Here is a 17131-nt window from a genome sequence, read left to right as displayed (position 1 = left end):
CATAAATGATAGTTATACTTTAGTACAACTTTATTGGGATAAATAAATGATAGTTATACTTTAGCCCAACTTCATTGGGATACATAAATGTTAGTTATACTTTAGCACAACTTTATTGGGATACGTAAATGATATTTATACTTTAGCCCAACTTTATTGAGATACATAAATGATAGTTATATTTTAGCCCAACTTTATTTGGATACATAAATGATAGTTATACTTTAGCCCAACTTCCTGGGGATACATAAAGGATAGTTATACTTTAGCCCAACTTTATTGGGATACATAAATGATAGTTATACTTTAGCCCAACTTTATTGGGATACGTAAATGATAGTTATACTTTAGCCCAACTTTATTGGAATACATAAATGATAGTTATACTTCAGCAAAACTTTATTGGGATACATAAATGATAGTTATACTTTAGCCCAACTTCATTGGGATACATAAATAACAGGCGAAAATTCTCTTTCGAATTTATCCTTGGAGAAACGGGCAAAATCTATATGGGACAATGTATTCACTCTGTTTGGTTATATAGCTACTGCTTTTCATAAATAAATCCCATGCAGTACGCTGTATCACAAAATAAACTTTTACCTTACCTATAAAAAGTACGTAATGAATTGAAAACCGAAATTGCAGGATTTATTTTCGTAATCACATCGACAATCGTTTTATTGGTAACATATTCTGCGAGTCCAGATTGAAAGGGTTAGAAAAAAGTTATTTTCTGACGTATATTCCATATATCTTACACATATATCCACATGACCCATTTGGTTAAACCACATATTGAAAACGTGCGAGAAATACTAATTAGGTAAATAAAAAAAGTTAAACCAAATAAAAAAAAAGACGAAAGTATGGTCAAATCGTTTGACACAGATAAATCAACAACAACCAATGAAAATAAAACATTTTGGGTGTTCCATAGTCCCCAATAAAATCCTCCAATCATATTAGAATAAAACCCCACAATATGTTATGCGTAGTGAATAACTCTCAAAACAAACTTTATTAAAAATGTTAGAGCAACTTTATTGGGATAAATAAATGATAGTTATACTTTAGCCCAACTTTATTGGGATACATAAATGATAGTTATATGTTAGCCCAACTTTCTGGGGATACATAAATGGTAGTTATACTTTAGCCCAATTTTATTGGAATACATAAATGATAGTTATACGTTAGTCCAAGCAGGTTGGAATCACAGTCCCTCCAAGTTCAGGACACTTGGTCTAAATCTGGGCCTATACTGAACCCAGTATAGGCCCAGTACGTAAAATCCCACATGGGAAACAATAAGATGCTTTGAATATGGAGCTCCTCGAGGAAGTCTTGAGATTAAAATTTGTTATAATACACGTATATAGAAACGAAATTTTATAATAAAACTGAATTTGCATTACAAGTAATTTCGTATTGAAACAAGAGAAAATTCTCTTTCGAATTTATCCTTGGAGAAACGGGCAAAACTACACACAAACTGGATATTCTTTGGGGATGAACAAAATATTCGCAAGAGTTATTATGAAATGTTAAATTTCTGTTACGAAGCTTTAGCGAATTGAAATGCCCGCTTTTTTTGCTTAACGATTTGACAAGTGCTATTCGTTAAATGTAAAATTCATTCCAATAATATATCAACAAACGGAAACGGAAACTTCATTTATTTACTTACAAAGTTTTCTCTAACTAATTTTTAAAAAATCAATTGTAACTTTATTCGATTTAGTAACTCCAAGAAATTTATTTTTTGTGTAATGTTGTTGTTTATTCATACTTTTGAATAATCAACTGATTCTGAAAATTAAATATTTCGATGTTTACCTGGACAAGTTGTTTTATAAATTCAAAACCCAGTTTGTTTTTTCTTTAATTCTTTTTCGCACGATTTATAAGTTATTTGATCACAATTTCCAGAAAAAATATAAAAGCTCCTTAATAATATTTTTTATCATGAAAAAAGTTAAGTATAGATTAAACAACTTGAGGTAGACAATCCAAACAACAAGTTTTTATAGCCGTTTATTGTATTTATTTTTGGAAAAACTCACATGGTAAACGAAGCTGTGTTTGAGAAAGCTTTCTAGAAGGATGAGATCTGATAACAGCTCTTTTGGATTCTCTCTAATTAATTAAAAGTCCAATTTCAAGCATTATTTCGAGATAAATTGTACAGTCCAAAAGCTCAACTGTCCTCATTATCAAAAATAAAGATTAATAACGTCATAAGCTCGAATTCAGTATCAAAATGGATCGTGTTGGACAACGCGCGTTGATTTAATTATTGAGTTAACCTCAAATCAAAAGTTCGCAGATTTAAATAATCTACAAATGAATATTTATGAAATTTAAAAAATTCTTTCTGTTCAAGAAACGTCAAGTATATAGTTCTTCTTTTTTAATTGGGTAATTTAAAAATTGTAATACTGCGCGTCGTCGTTTTATAACCAAACGGATTTTGGTGTGCTATTACGTTTAAACGAATACCAGTTTAAAAATTTAATTAATCTTTTATCTTCATCCCATGAAATCTTTGATCAAACTCGGAATTGTCAGAAATATCATGAGGCTTTGAATACTACGAGGTATAACCGAAACTTAAGTTCCCTTTTTTATATCTTTTAGTAGCAGTGCTTTGATCGCTGCTCCGACATGATTATTAACATATAATAGTTGGAAAATTCAGTTTTGTGGACAGGTATATTTCTGACACAACAGCCTTGGAAATCGCGCGCGGAGTTGTGCATACAAAAGCTAATAGTTTCCCTCGTTAACACAGTTATAATAATTTAAAATCCCTTACGGCTCAAAGTCCCGCAGATTTTTCTACAAATAGAGTTTGTATCAAACATCCGTACGAAAAATATTTTTTAAGTCTCTTATAATCTATTTTCAAGCAAAAATCTATCATGTACCCCCGCCCCGAGTTTTTTTAAAATTTTGGAAAAGACGAAATAAGTTATAAGTCACCAAATTTAATTGCTGCGAATTTTAAAGTCAAAAGTTTATGTTACATTTATGTAAGAAACAACGAAAAAAGAGAATGAAAATTAAAGTTGGATGATCGAGAATAATGATCCAAAGATATTAGATGGTGTGAAGATTGATTTGGAAAGAAAAGGGATGAGAAATTAGGGGTTAATAACTATGTATAGGTACAAATGGAAGGTATTGGTAAATTATCTTAAGTTTTAGGATAAACTTACCTTGAAAAGGGCTTGAAAAAAAACTCCCGGAGTTATTAGTAAATACAAATAATCGTAATTGCTTAAGAAATTGTATAATAATGATTCTGAATATCTATATTTTGTGCTTCAATTAACAAAATTCTTTTGCTATTCTTAGTTTTATCCTTAACATTGTCTTTTTTATAAGAAAATTCATTATCTTCAGACGTATCGCAATTAATAGATGTAATAACACCGTCCGATTTCATTTTAAATCTCTTCATACTTCGATGTTTGATGTTTTCTTCTTTGGTAGCTTCAGGTTTTGGTTTGGAATTATCTCGAGCGCTCGAACTCGTTGGGACGCTACAATCGGTATTACTATCCGTAGCGGGTGTATCACTTCTCAAATTTTCCATAATTTTGCGTTTATAAATCAAAGGATCCGGTTTAATTGCATCGCAAAAGCAACGCTTCTCTTTTCTCAACCTAGACATATCGGTTTTGAATTTATATCAATATTTGACATACGAACGCGATAATGTCAAATTTAACTAAAATAGCCCCAAAAAATATTTTGTTTTTTACAATTGATTATTTATTATTACATAATTATTATAACCATGAAATATTTTTCTTCTTTTTTATACTAATAAAAATAAATGGATTTCCCCAAAAAAAGTAATAAAAGTCTACAAACTATATAAATGTGTTGAAATCCTCCACGGACTCCCGGAGTCCGAATGGTGGCTTTCCGGATTTCGAGATAACTAATGTAAATACATACTGAGGAACCCTATCTTTATGTGGGATTTCTACAGATCCTCGTCTTCTTTTCCATACGCTTCCTGGTGATATCTAACACCTCCAAAGAATATAGATTGAGCATCAAGCAACTTCTAGGTACCTTTCTTATTACATTCGACATATTTACTCTGATTTTAACTTTCCGGAAGAGTTTTGCCTGCGTAGATTGTCCCATTAACGTCTATCTTCCACCATCTTCAACGGTTTCTTTATGGTTCTGTAGCTAATACCACAGACGGATTCAGGTTCTATAAAGGATATGCCTGCTACTATTTTAGAGATTCTGTCAGTAATTTCGTTACCCTCTAATACAGTGTGTCCCGGAATCCATTGCAGGGTAGTAGTTTAGATATTAGAGCCCTAACCGCTGCTTGCCCAGATTTTCAGAGTATTTGATACATTAATAGTTTCCTTAAAGTCATATTTCAGGTTTGGTTATTTTTTTGCTAATTCCGTCTCTGAACGTTCTGGTTGACTACATAACGTTGTAATTCAATTCTTAGGATGTCGTATTCAAGAATATTTTTTTCTAAACTTTAGTAAAGAAATTCAAGGATGTTGATATATAAACATAAAGTTTTTTCACGTTTCCGAACCGCCTTTTCAGTCAGCAAAAGACGATGTAGACTAGTTTCAATTTTACATGACATATACTTTTTCAATTTGCATGGAGCCATACCCTACAACTAGAAAATACATGTGAGTAGCGTTCAACTTAAATAATCGTTTTTCTAAGTGGAATTAAATGATTATAGTACAAGATGTAAATTTTCACTTGCAGAAGAAAAATGTTCATTAATAATCCCCTATTTTGAGAAGAAACGGTTAGTTCTTCAAGTGGAAACATTTTCCATAAACTATATTAAAATTTGGATCTAAAACGACGAATTAGTTGAAAACAAACAAATAATAAATGATTGTGTTGTTGGAGACGTATATGTTTTAATCATCAGTTGTAGTAATTACAGAAAAATGAAAACTATAAAATGCTCTGAATTGATTTAGAGATGTAATGTTTATAAATTTATGAAAATATTAAAAATTATTTTCAAAAAAAAAATCGAAATAAACTTGTACGATATTAAAGAAAAATTAAAATAAGGTGGTTGACTGTGTTTTTATGTGAAAAACTAATTTGATTTGCGTACATATATGGAACGGTCTAAACAAACATGTTTTTTGATATTGAAATTACATAAAAACTTCTATAAATTGATCCTACAGAATAGGATTTTTTTTCCTTTACAGAACAGTAAAAAGTGAAAAGTTATAACTACATAATGAACATTTTAGAGTATGATATGAAGTTGTAAACAATTGTAATTGCCGTGAAAACATACTTCGTTCTTTAAACTTCGTAATTTTCGGTCTGACTATTTACCTAAGTTTTACCCCAAACGCGGCGTCTCTTAACCACGGCAATTAGAGAGTTTTCACACCAAAAAGTTTCCAATATTCGATTTTCATCATAATTCCTCATGAAGATTTTTTTTTGTTGGCAAATATCTTGTAGAAGCCTATAGATATTTGTCGTCAGTGTGTGAAGTAACTTTTCTTAATTTCAAAACTTTCCCATTTTCTGAAAAATTCTACTATTAAATGGCAAACAGAAACATCATCTAAATAGTTTTAGTTTAAAAATAACAAGGTATAAGACATCAATCAATCCAAAATATGAGTCAAACTCACTTTATTTACAATCCAAATTAAAAATATAATGATATGAATATAAACTATCTTTAGAAATTTAAATACCCGGATCTGATCGACGGTTATTCAACAAGTCATAAAACATTCTAATCCAGGAGCTTTTGGCGAACATTTTCTAATCAAAGTGTAATTCTAACTAGAGTTTCCATAGATAATTCAATTGTTTTATCCTAATTTCACAAAATCTGGTTGCAATTGTGAAGAATCAGCGATCAATGTCCAATTTGGCGAAGAATCAATTGAACTACTCATATTATTGGTTGTTATACTAATAGATGGAGTATTGTCGATATTCTCAGTAGTTCTAGAATCACTAACGTCTCTCCGAATCAAGTCTTAACAGCTCTCGAAGATGTTGAAGCTTGATGGAGGAGTTTGTCCGAGTTGTCTAAGGATCAAAAACCTTCTGAAGAAATCCCAAAAATATGTAACCAGTGAAGGTTATTACCTTATATTCGAACCGCCCTCGTATTAAAAGTTTACAATTCATCAGCATATAAATCTTGGTTGATAATATTTGGAACAAAAAAAATAAGAGTTCGATGAAAAACGGTTTATCTCGATTTCTGGCAGTCTTATAGAAGTCTTATAGAAAAAAGTTAAATGAAAAAGTTGTAAAAAATTAAAAGATCTATAACTTTCATTTCAATATTTTTTTTACATAAACTCAAAATTTAACCGAAATTTGTGGTTTGCTTTTTACATAAAAAAGCCCACATTCTAATATCTAGTTCTACAACAATAATTGACAGTTTATATATCAAAATTGACAGATCTGTTTTGACACCTGTCATAATCACTGATTCGTTTACTATAATAATGAACATGAATATATTAAGAAGAACAACCAACTATACTTCCACGCAAACGGAATGTACATTCCCCATAGTACTTTTGGAGAAATTACCTCTTGTATCACCAAGACATTCTTTACGTAGAAAAAGTCTTAATACCAACGATTCGATCGTTATAACTAAAAGTAAATCGTGCGTAATCCGTAAATTACCTTCACATTATAGTAATTTCGCTAAATCTATAAAGAAGAATCAAACGGTGAATTCCACGTTGACCGACATCGATAAACCGATAATAACTAAATCGAAGAAAACCGTTAGATTCGTGAGTCCAGTTGAAAGAAGCGTTGGAGATTTGAATGTACCTATAATGTTAAGCAAACCTACTAGTTATAAACAAGATCTTAAACTGGGTACTATTATTGAAAACGATAACGAAGATACGACAGTACCTCAACTAGAAGTAGCTTTCGATGAAGACGCAGTTGATACTTCTAATCGTGAAGAAAAACCAGACAATGATTCTGAAAATTTAGATTGTTGTTTAGATTGTATGAATAAATTTATTTAAATATATATATATATAAGTTGTTGTTTTTTTTGAACATTATTCAAAATTATATTTTCTGAACATCGTCGTTACTTTAACAGCTTCATTCTACCACCGTCTGCAACTTTTATTACGAATTTCCATGTTTTATATATTACATGCATTATTGTTTTTGGATATTTTTTGTGATAAAATGTATACCAGTTTTTTTATTACATTTTTAATTATTCAAAATGCATATTTATTCCTCTCCCTATAGAAAGATGGATACATAAACACGAACCAATCAACTCTAATTGGAAAAGTGTCATGGAAAATAAATAAAAAAAAGCGCGCGTGCACCATAAAAAAAGCAAATTGATGTGAATCGGGGAGTGATTATTTAACCGATGAACGTGTTTGGTTTTCTATATTTTTCTAAAAATTTGTTGTATCCATTATGAGCAATTGTTTTTGATTTTTTTTTTGGTTTCCAATATATAGAGGGTGATGGATTTTGGGTTGGAACTCAACAACAACGAAAATATCATTTTTTAAAATAAATTTTGCACTGTTAAATATTTTTCTTAAGACTTACACGTTACCTTTTGTTTTTGTATATTTTTTGTACGTTTTTAGATGTTCTTTTATTAAATTTTTACTACTAACTACATATTTAGTATGATTTTTGTCTATTTTTCGACATTATTACAATTTCTTTTTGAAATACTAATAAAAATTTGACGATTTCAAAATAAAAGACTCCAAAAATCAAGAAAATTTAGAAGTAGGAACATATTAGAAAGTCTAAAAAATAAGAAATTAAATAAACATATACAAAAGTCAGATAAAGCTTTCGAAAAATTAGAAATCTATGCGGGAGGTTTCGAGGGCCTAAATGCTCTTAAAATAAACAGTTTATCTTCAGTTTCTGAAGATGATATAACTTGGTTATTGAAACGCGCGTCAATCTATATCGGTGTGAACAATGTATTCAGTCTGTTTGGTTATATAGCCACTGCTTTTTATAAATAATTCCCTTGCAGTACGCTGTATATCAAAATAAACTTGTACATTTCGTATAAACAATATGTAATGAATTAAAAACCGAAATTGCAGGATATGTTGTGATGTCTGCTAGTCAAAAACGGATATTTTAAATTTCAAAAAGTCATAAAAAAACATCACGAATTCGTAATAAAACAAACAATATCCAATAGAAAGTTTGATTATTAAATTTTATACAACAAACTAGCTGACCCGGCTACGCGTTGCTGTGGCTGAAGTTTTTGTTATATTACATTATAGTAAACAATCTAAGAGGAACGATAAAAGAACATCAGACACGGAGTCCACTATGCTTATTTACACAGATGGTATTTGACAAAAAAAAATGGTGATCTCCTTATTTGACTTTCTACTACTATAACCCTTTAGTACAATGAAATTATTTACGAACAAAGACGAAAATGTTGATGGTGGTATACAAATTCACTGGATTGAGATTTGAAGGGGAAGTACGTTGAACACAATTAATTAAAATGTTCTTACACTTGATATTAAGCAGAAATCAATACAAAATAAAAATTTATCAGATTTATTATTTCCATTTAATTTTATAACAAATAAGTATATTACAGTATAATACAGTAAATAACATGTGACGCTTAAACATCATGAATGAGGTAGGCAAGGCAGACAGTCTTAAACTTTTAAACATTAATGTCTCTTTTTTTGAATTATAAATACTTTCAATTTCAATTTAATTTAACACCAATCGGTGCACAATGTTTTTGGTTAACCTGTCTTTAGCTAACACAAATAGATTCGACGGTTTCCCAACACGTGAACACGCAACATATAGTTGCCCATGAGAAAAACATGGATTTTCCAAATCTAAACCACAAATGGACATTGTTTGACCTTGAGATTTATTTATAGACATGGCGAAAGCTAAACGAATTGGAAACTGTAGCCTTTTGAAGGGTATGGTAGAATCTGATGGTATCATCGGAATACGTGGCAGCAAAACCACTTTTCCTTTAAACTTCCCAGCCAAAATGGTTGCTTCAAGAATGTTACCGGTGATCTTTTTGATGACCAAACGCGTACCGTTACATAATTGAGGCGGATTCAAATTACGGAGGAGAATAATAGGGGAACCAATCTTTAATCGAAGATTATGTGGTGGCATTCCAGGTATATCTAATGAATTTAAAAATTCAATCGGAAAATTTACACTTTCATTTTCATCAACAACAGTATCGATTGATTTAAAAGACATCAGATCGCCTGGTAACAACTGTTGTATCTGGAAGTTAATTTCGTCAACATCAACGTTTTTGGCTGCCAAAATCGCCCGTTGACTGAGCCATTCATGATTCAAATAATTATTCTGTATATCCGGGAAAATACTCTGAATCAATTCATTTTTATCCTGAACAACAGTGCAAAAATTGTCTGGTAGTTTAATGCATTGCGTATTTGGTTGCAGTTCTATTTTACCGTTCCCAATATCTAGTAGTTGTTCGGAAAATATTTGTGCTGATGGATCATTTTGCAATTGTACTCGCATATTTATGGTCAATCGAAGTGTTTCAACACACTGAGAAAAAAAAAATTGAAAATCATTCTAATTAAGTTTTATAATTATGTGATAATACTGACATGTACATATTTAAATTATAGAGTTTAAATAATAATTTCAATAAGAATTGAAATACTAATTTAATCGTTTAAATATAAGAAAAAAAATCTGAAAAACTTGTTATCATAGCACATTGAAATAATAAGTGCTAAATAATTTTTAATAGAGATTAAATAAAAACAATAAAAAAAAATATTTGTACAACTATTGAAAAAGTGTAGGAAATTGTGTATCATTTTTTCATTGACATTTTAATTAAATTTTATAATTATGTGATAATACTTACATACATATATTCAAATTAAATTATAAAGTTTTGATCAATGAAGCACAAATAAGTAAAAAGCAGGATTAATTTCACTGTATTATCTTCATTATAATATGAATTCAATTAACATTTCAGTCTAAGTAACACGTGGCCGGCTATGCTAACACCAAAAATTTAAAAAGTGGAAATAATTGAATTATGCGGTATTTCGTTCACTACAAAATAAATTTAATTAATTTTATAGCGTCAACAACACGTGGTAATTATGCTGTGAAAATGTAGCTTATATGACACGTTCGTAGATTTACCATAGCAGCGCCATCTATTGATTACTTACTCAACCCAGTCGAAAGGTATCGACATCTGTTAGAATCATTTGGAGTTAACAGATAATTGTGACTGTCAAATAATAACAGACGAATAATTAGCAATAAATTAAAATTGCGACTATAATTTGAGATTTAAACTATCCTATCTATCAAGTTGGATCGAACTGCACATGGTGTGCAAATTTTATTATAATCGGTTAAGTGGTTTAGGAGTCCATTGAGGACAAACATTGTGACACGAGATTTATATATATTAAGATATTAAAACATAATAATTCATTCAGTTTTACGAATTGAGAAAGGTAATTGGCTAAAAATCGATTATGATCGGTTATTCGAGTGGTAATCGTTTTGATTGTCAAAATATCCCAAAGCGTTTCAATACACAATGAAATTCGAATGTCCAAAAAAGTGGCTTAAAATATAAGGAATAGACAGTGCCGGATTGACAGTTGTAATATGGCATTAATAAATCTCGTCTAAACTTTGCTACACAATATTTTACTGTTTATAACGAACTAGCAATCTCGCCCAGCGTAGAATTCAGTTCAGCTTCCATATTATTTGGGCTAATGCCTTTCAAATAAAAGTTTTGTATATATTGTGTACTTTCTAATATTTTTCAAATAACTACCGCCATCTCTAGGTCAGGCTAGGTACTTGTGGGAGCACCCACTCCATTGATAATTTCTCTAAAACGACCTCGTTGATAAATTTTTTATCCGGAATGTTTTACGCAACGTATTTTTTTTGGGGGGGTGGGGGGTATATTTCATGTCTCCCTTTTTTTTCCAGGACGTACATGAAGTTCTAACGGCGAGTAAAACTTTACGTTGTAAACTGTTGGAAATGGAAAACAAAAGGTGAACCTCCTCGTCGAGTTTATAAACTGTGTTACAGAGAAATTTTGTTGTAACTGTTCATTAAATTAGATCATTGAATACAATTATTGTTGATTTGATAGTCGAAATTATTTTATTTTGCAAATGGACGTTCACATGTATTTTTTGATATATAAAATAATCTCGGATCTTATTTTCCTTATAGGTAATGTATCTCTCCCTAAGTCCACTTATTTCTGGTTCCTAGAAATCCACCAATATTTTTTTATGATAATTGACAATTTCTTTTTAGAAAAAACGGTTTCTATAAACAAATTTAGTTTGTTATTTCGAATACGACAGTTCTGAGAAACAAATGTCGGTTTATTTTCGAAAAACAAAGTTTCTGAAGACCAATTTTGGTTTGTTTTGAAACATAAAGTTTCTACAAACAAAATTTGGTTTCTAATTGCAAAAGAAAGTCTCTTGTGACAATATATTTTTGTTTTCGAAAAACAAAGTTTCTAAAGACAAATTTTGTTTTTTATCGAATTGGCAATTCCCGAAGTCAAATTTTGGTTTGCTTTTTAAAAAACAAAGTTTCTAAAGACGAATCTCATCATTTTTTGGAAAAATGAAGTTTGTACCAACAAATTTTGGTTTTTAATTGAAACAGAAAGTCTCTTAAGACGAAAGTCTATTTTTCGACTCACCAATTGGTTTCAAATAAAAATCTATCAAAATTGTTAAAAAACCAAAGGAAAACCATCTCTACGTCGATGGAATGGAAGATTTAACTACAAAACAGGACCATGTTCTAAATAAAACTGTTTACTTAAGTGAAATGCGAGAAGAAAAAGATGAGCCCTTTTTGATCTTGAATTTCTGTTCGGGAAAGACGTGCCTTGGTAGCTGATTCCTCGGAATTGCACTTCCCCATTAATAGTAATCCCCTAGCCTCTACCTGTCGCATAAGTCATGGAAAAACTGCTCTAGGTGGGAATTTTGTTCAATAAAGTTGATCGATTTTGGATCTCGTAGAATAACTATCGATTTTTGATCTTGAAAAATACTTTGTACATCTTCCTCAGTTAAATCCACAACATTCACAAATACACTGATTGATTCGCGTTTATATAACCATGTTGTCGTCTACAAAAACTGAAGGTAAACATTTCAGTGGATTATCATTATAACAATCGTCGTTTTATATAAATTCTTTTCGTACAATATATTTACTTTCGTAATCACATCGACAATTGTTTTATTGGTAACATATTCTGCGAGTCCAGATTGAAAAAGATAAAAAAAAGTTATTTTCTGACGATGATCCCCTTAAACGGCGTCGGGAATAACTCCTAAACTAAGTAATCTTATGGTAGAACTGGGAGAGTGGAATTGCAATAAAAAAATATCCACATAACCCATTTCGTTAATCCACAAACTGAAAACGCGCGAGAAAGACTCATTAAGTAAATAAAAAAGAAGTAAAAAAAGTTAAACCAAATAAAAAAAAAGGACGAAAGTATGTTGAAATCGTTTGACATAGATAAATCAACAACAACCAATGAAAATAAAACATTTTGGGTGTTCCATACTTCCCACTAAAATCCTCCAATCATATTAGAATAAAACACCGCAAGATGTTATGCGTAGTGAATAACTCTCAAAAAAAAACTTTATTAAAAACGTTAGAGCAACTTAATTGGGATAAATAAATGATAGTTATACTTTAGCCCAACTTTATTGGGATACATAAATGATAGTTATACTTTAGCCCAACTTTATTGGTTTACATAAATAATAGTTATACTTTAGCTCAACTTTATTGGGACACATAAATGATAGTTATACTTAGGCCCAACCAGGTTTGAATCACAGTCCCACCAAGTTTAGGAGACTTGGTCCAAGTCTGGGCCTATACCTGACCCATCGTAAAATCCCATATGGGAAACAATAAGATGCTTTGAATATGGAGCTCCTCGAGGAAGTCTTGAGATTGAAATTTGTTATAATACACGTATATAGAAACGAAATTTTATAATAAATCTGAATTAGCATTACAAGTAATTTCGTATTGAAACATGAGAAAATTCTCTTTCGAATTTATCCTTGGAAAACGGGCAAAAACACACACAAACTCGATATTCTTTGGGGATGCTTTAGCGATTTGAAATGCCCGCTTTTTCTGCTTAACGATTTGACAAGTGCTATTCGTTAAATGTAAAATTCATTCTAATAATATATCAACAAACGGAAACGGAAACTTCATTTATTTACTTACAAAGTTTTCTCTAATTTTTAAAAAATCAATTGTAACTTTATTCATATTTTTTAATAATCAACTGATTCTGAAAATTAAGTATTTCGATGTTTACCTGGACAAGTTGTTTTATAAATTCAAAACCCAGCTTTTTTTATTTAATTCTTTTTCGCACGATTTATAAGTTATTTGATCACAATTCCCAGAAAAAATATAAAAGCTTCTTAATAATATTTTTTATCATGAAAAAAGTTAAGTATAGATTAAACAACTTGAGGTAGAAAATCCAAACAACAAGTTTTTATAGCCGTTTATTGTATTTATTTTTGGAAAAACTCACATGGTAAACGAAGCTGTGTTTGAGAAAACTTTCTAGAAGGATGAGATCTGATAACAGCTCTTTTGGATTCTCTCTAATTAATTAAAAGTCCAATTTCAAGCATTATTTCGAGATAAATTGTACAGTCCAAAAGCTCAACTGTCCTCATTATCAAAAATAAAGATTAATAACGTCATAAGCTCGAATTCAGTATCAAAATGGATGGTGTTGAACAACGCGCGGTGATTTTATTATTGAGTTAACCTCAAATCAAAAGTTCGTAGGTTAAAATAATCTACAAATGAACATTTATGAAATTTGAAAAATTCTTTCTGTTCAAGAATCGTCAAGTATTTAATTCTTTTTTTTTTTGATCGCGTAATTTAAAAATGGTAATGACTGCGTCGTCGTTTTATAACCAGTTCCAAACTTTAATTAATTTTTTATCTTCATCCGATAAAATCTTCGATCAAACTCGGAATTGTCAGAAATATCATGAGGCTTTGAATACTACGAGGTATATCCAAAACTTAAGTTCCCTTTTTTATATCTTTTAGTAGCAGTGCTTTGATCGCTGCCCCGACATGATTATTAACATACAATAGTGGGAAAATTCAGTTTTGTGGACAGGTATATTTCTGGCACAACAGCCTTGGAAATCGCGCGCGGAGTTGTGCATACAAAAGCTAATAGTTTCCCTCGTTAACACAGTTATAATAATTTAAAATCCCTTACCGCTCAAAGTCCCGCAGATTTTTCTACAACTAGAGTTTATTGTACCAAACATCCGTACGAAAAATATTTTTTAGTCTGTTATAATCGAATTTTAAGTAAAAATCTATCATGTACCCCCCGAGTTTTTTTTAAATTTTGGAAAATACGAAATAGGTTATAAGTGACCAAATTTAATTGCTTGCGAATTTTTTTTGAGGGGCTGTTTAAAGTCAAAAGTTACATTTATGTAAGAAACAATGAAAAAAGAGAATGAAAATAAAAGTTGGATGATCGAGAATAATGATCCAAAGATATTAGATGGTGTGAAGATTGATTTGGAAAGAAAAGGGATGAGAAATTAGGGGTTAATAACTATGTATAGGTACAAATGGAAGGTATTGGTAAATTATCTTAAGTTTGAGGATAAACTTACCTTGAAAAGGGCTTGAAAAAAAACTCCCGGAGTTATTAGTAAATACAAATAATCGTAATTCCTTAAGAAATTGTATAATAATGATTCTGAATATCTATATTTTGTGCTTCAATTAACAAAACTCTTTTGCTATTCTTAGTTTTATCCTTAACATTGTCTTTTTTATAAGAAAATTCATTATCTTCAGACGTATCGCAATTAATAGATGTAATAACACCGTCCGATTGCATTTTAAATCTCTTCATACTTCGATGTTTGATGTTTTCTTCTTTGGTAGCTTCGGGTTTTGGTTTGGAATTATCTCGAGCGCTCGAACTCGTTGGGACGCTACTACAATCGGTATTACTATCCGTAGCGGGTGTATCATTTCTCAAATTTTCCATAATTTTGCGTTTATAATTCAAAGGACCCGATTTAATTGCATCGCAAAAGCAGCGCTTCTCTTTTCTCAACCTAGACATATCGGTTTTGAATTTATATCAATATTTGACATACGAACGCGATAATGTCAAATTTACCTAACATAACCCCAAAAAAAACCTTTTGTTTTTTACAATTGATTATTTGTATCCAACATACTTTTTATAACCTTGAAATATTTTTCTTCTTTTTTATACTAATAAAAATAAATGGATTTCTCCAAAAAAAAAGTAATAAAAGTCTATAAGCTATATAAATGTATTGAAATCCTCCAATTTCCGGATTTCGAGATAACTAATGTAAGTACAAACTGAGGAACCCAATCTTTATGTGGGATTTCTACAGATCCTCGTCTTCTGTTCCATACGCTTCCTGGTGGTATCTGACACCTCCAGAGAATATAGATAGAGCATCAAGCAACTTCTAGGTGTCTTTCTTTTTACACTCGACATATTTTCTCTGATTTTAAATTTCCGGAAGAGTTTTGCCTGCGTAGATTGTCCCAGTAACATCTATCTACCACCATCTTCAACGGTTTCTTTATGGTTCTGTAGCTAATACCACAGACCGATTCAGGTTCTATAAAGTGTATGTCTGCTACTAATTTAGAGATTCTGTCAGTTATTTCGTTACCCTCTAATACAGTGTGTACCGGAATCCATTGCAGGGTAGTAGTTTAGATATTAGAGCTCTAATCGCTGCTTGATTGAAAAATACTTGATGTTTTGCCCAGATTTCCAGAGTATTTGATACATTAATAGTTTCCTTAAAGTCATATTTCAGGTTTGGTTATTTTTTTGCTAATTCCGTCTCTGAACGTTCTGGTTGACTACATAACGTTGTAATTCAATTCTTAGGATGTCGTATTCAAGAATATTTTTTTCTAAACTTTAGTAAAGAAATTCAAGGATGTTGATATATAAACATAAAGTTTTTTCACGTTTCCGAACCGCCTTTTCAGTCAGCAAAAGACAATGTAGACTAGTTTCAATTTTACATGACATATACTTTTTCAATTTGCATGGCGCCATACCCTACAACTAGAAAATACATGTGAGTAGCGTTCAACTTAAATAATCGTTTTTCTAAGTGGAATTAAATGATTATAGTACAAGATGTAAATTTTCACTTGCGATTAATAATCGCCTATTTTGAGAAGAAACGGTTAGTTCTTAAGGTGGAAACATTTTTCTTAAACTATATTAAAATTTGGATCTAAAACGACGTATTATTTGATAACAAACAAATAATAAATGATTGTGTTGTTTGTTGTTGGAGACGTTGATAGATTTTGATAGGAAAATAATAATTAGAGTAGAGGATAGAAGTTTTATTAGGAACTGAATTATAGCAGATGTTATCACATTAGATCATCCTTACTGATAACCTCGTTTTATAGAAAAACGTCCGTGGAAATGATCTAATTAAATACTTATATGTTTTAATCATCAGTTGTAGTAATTACAGAAAAATGAAAACTATAAAATGCTCTGAATTGATTTAGAGATGTAATGTTTGAAAATTTAAGAAAATATTAAAAATTATTTTCAAAAAAAAATTTAAATAAACTTGTTCGATATTAAAGAAAAATGAAAATAAAGCAGTTGTCTGTGTTTTTATGTGAAAAACTAATTTGATTTGCATACATATATGGAACGGTCTAAACAAACAAGTTTGTTTGATATTGAAATTACATAAAAACATCTATGAATTAATCCTACAGAATAGGATTTTTTTTCCTTTACAGAACGGTAAAAAGTGAAAAGATATAACTAAATAATGAACATTTTAGATTATGATATGATGTTGTAGACAATTGTAATTGCCGTGAAAACATACTTCGTTCTTTAAACTTCGTAATTTTCGGTCTGACTATTTACCTAAGTATTACC

General features: G+C 30.4%; 1 protein-coding gene across 1 annotated transcript; it reads right to left on the bottom strand.

Moving 5' to 3' along the window:
- Window positions 1-8787: 8787 nt before the first annotated feature.
- Window positions 8788-9600, bottom strand: LOC130451887 (ATP-dependent DNA helicase pif1-like). The gene has a single exon (XM_056791241.1). The coding sequence runs from the start codon at window positions 9598-9600 to the stop codon at window positions 8788-8790; it is 813 nt and encodes a 270-aa protein (XP_056647219.1).
- Between the last annotated feature and the right edge of the window lie 7531 nt (window positions 9601-17131).

The sequence above is a fragment of the Diorhabda sublineata genome, chromosome Y (genome assembly GCF_026230105.1).
Source record: "Diorhabda sublineata isolate icDioSubl1.1 chromosome Y, icDioSubl1.1, whole genome shotgun sequence".
Classification (NCBI taxonomy): domain Eukaryota; kingdom Metazoa; phylum Arthropoda; class Insecta; order Coleoptera; family Chrysomelidae; genus Diorhabda; species Diorhabda sublineata.
Note: the sequence above shows the minus strand (reverse complement) of the source record. Positions and strands in the feature narration are given on the sequence as shown.

Coding starts and splice junctions, on each gene's coding strand:
- LOC130451887 (XM_056791241.1), bottom strand. CDS start 9,600: ATGCGAGTACAATTGCAAAATGATCCATCAGCACAAATATTTTCCGAA.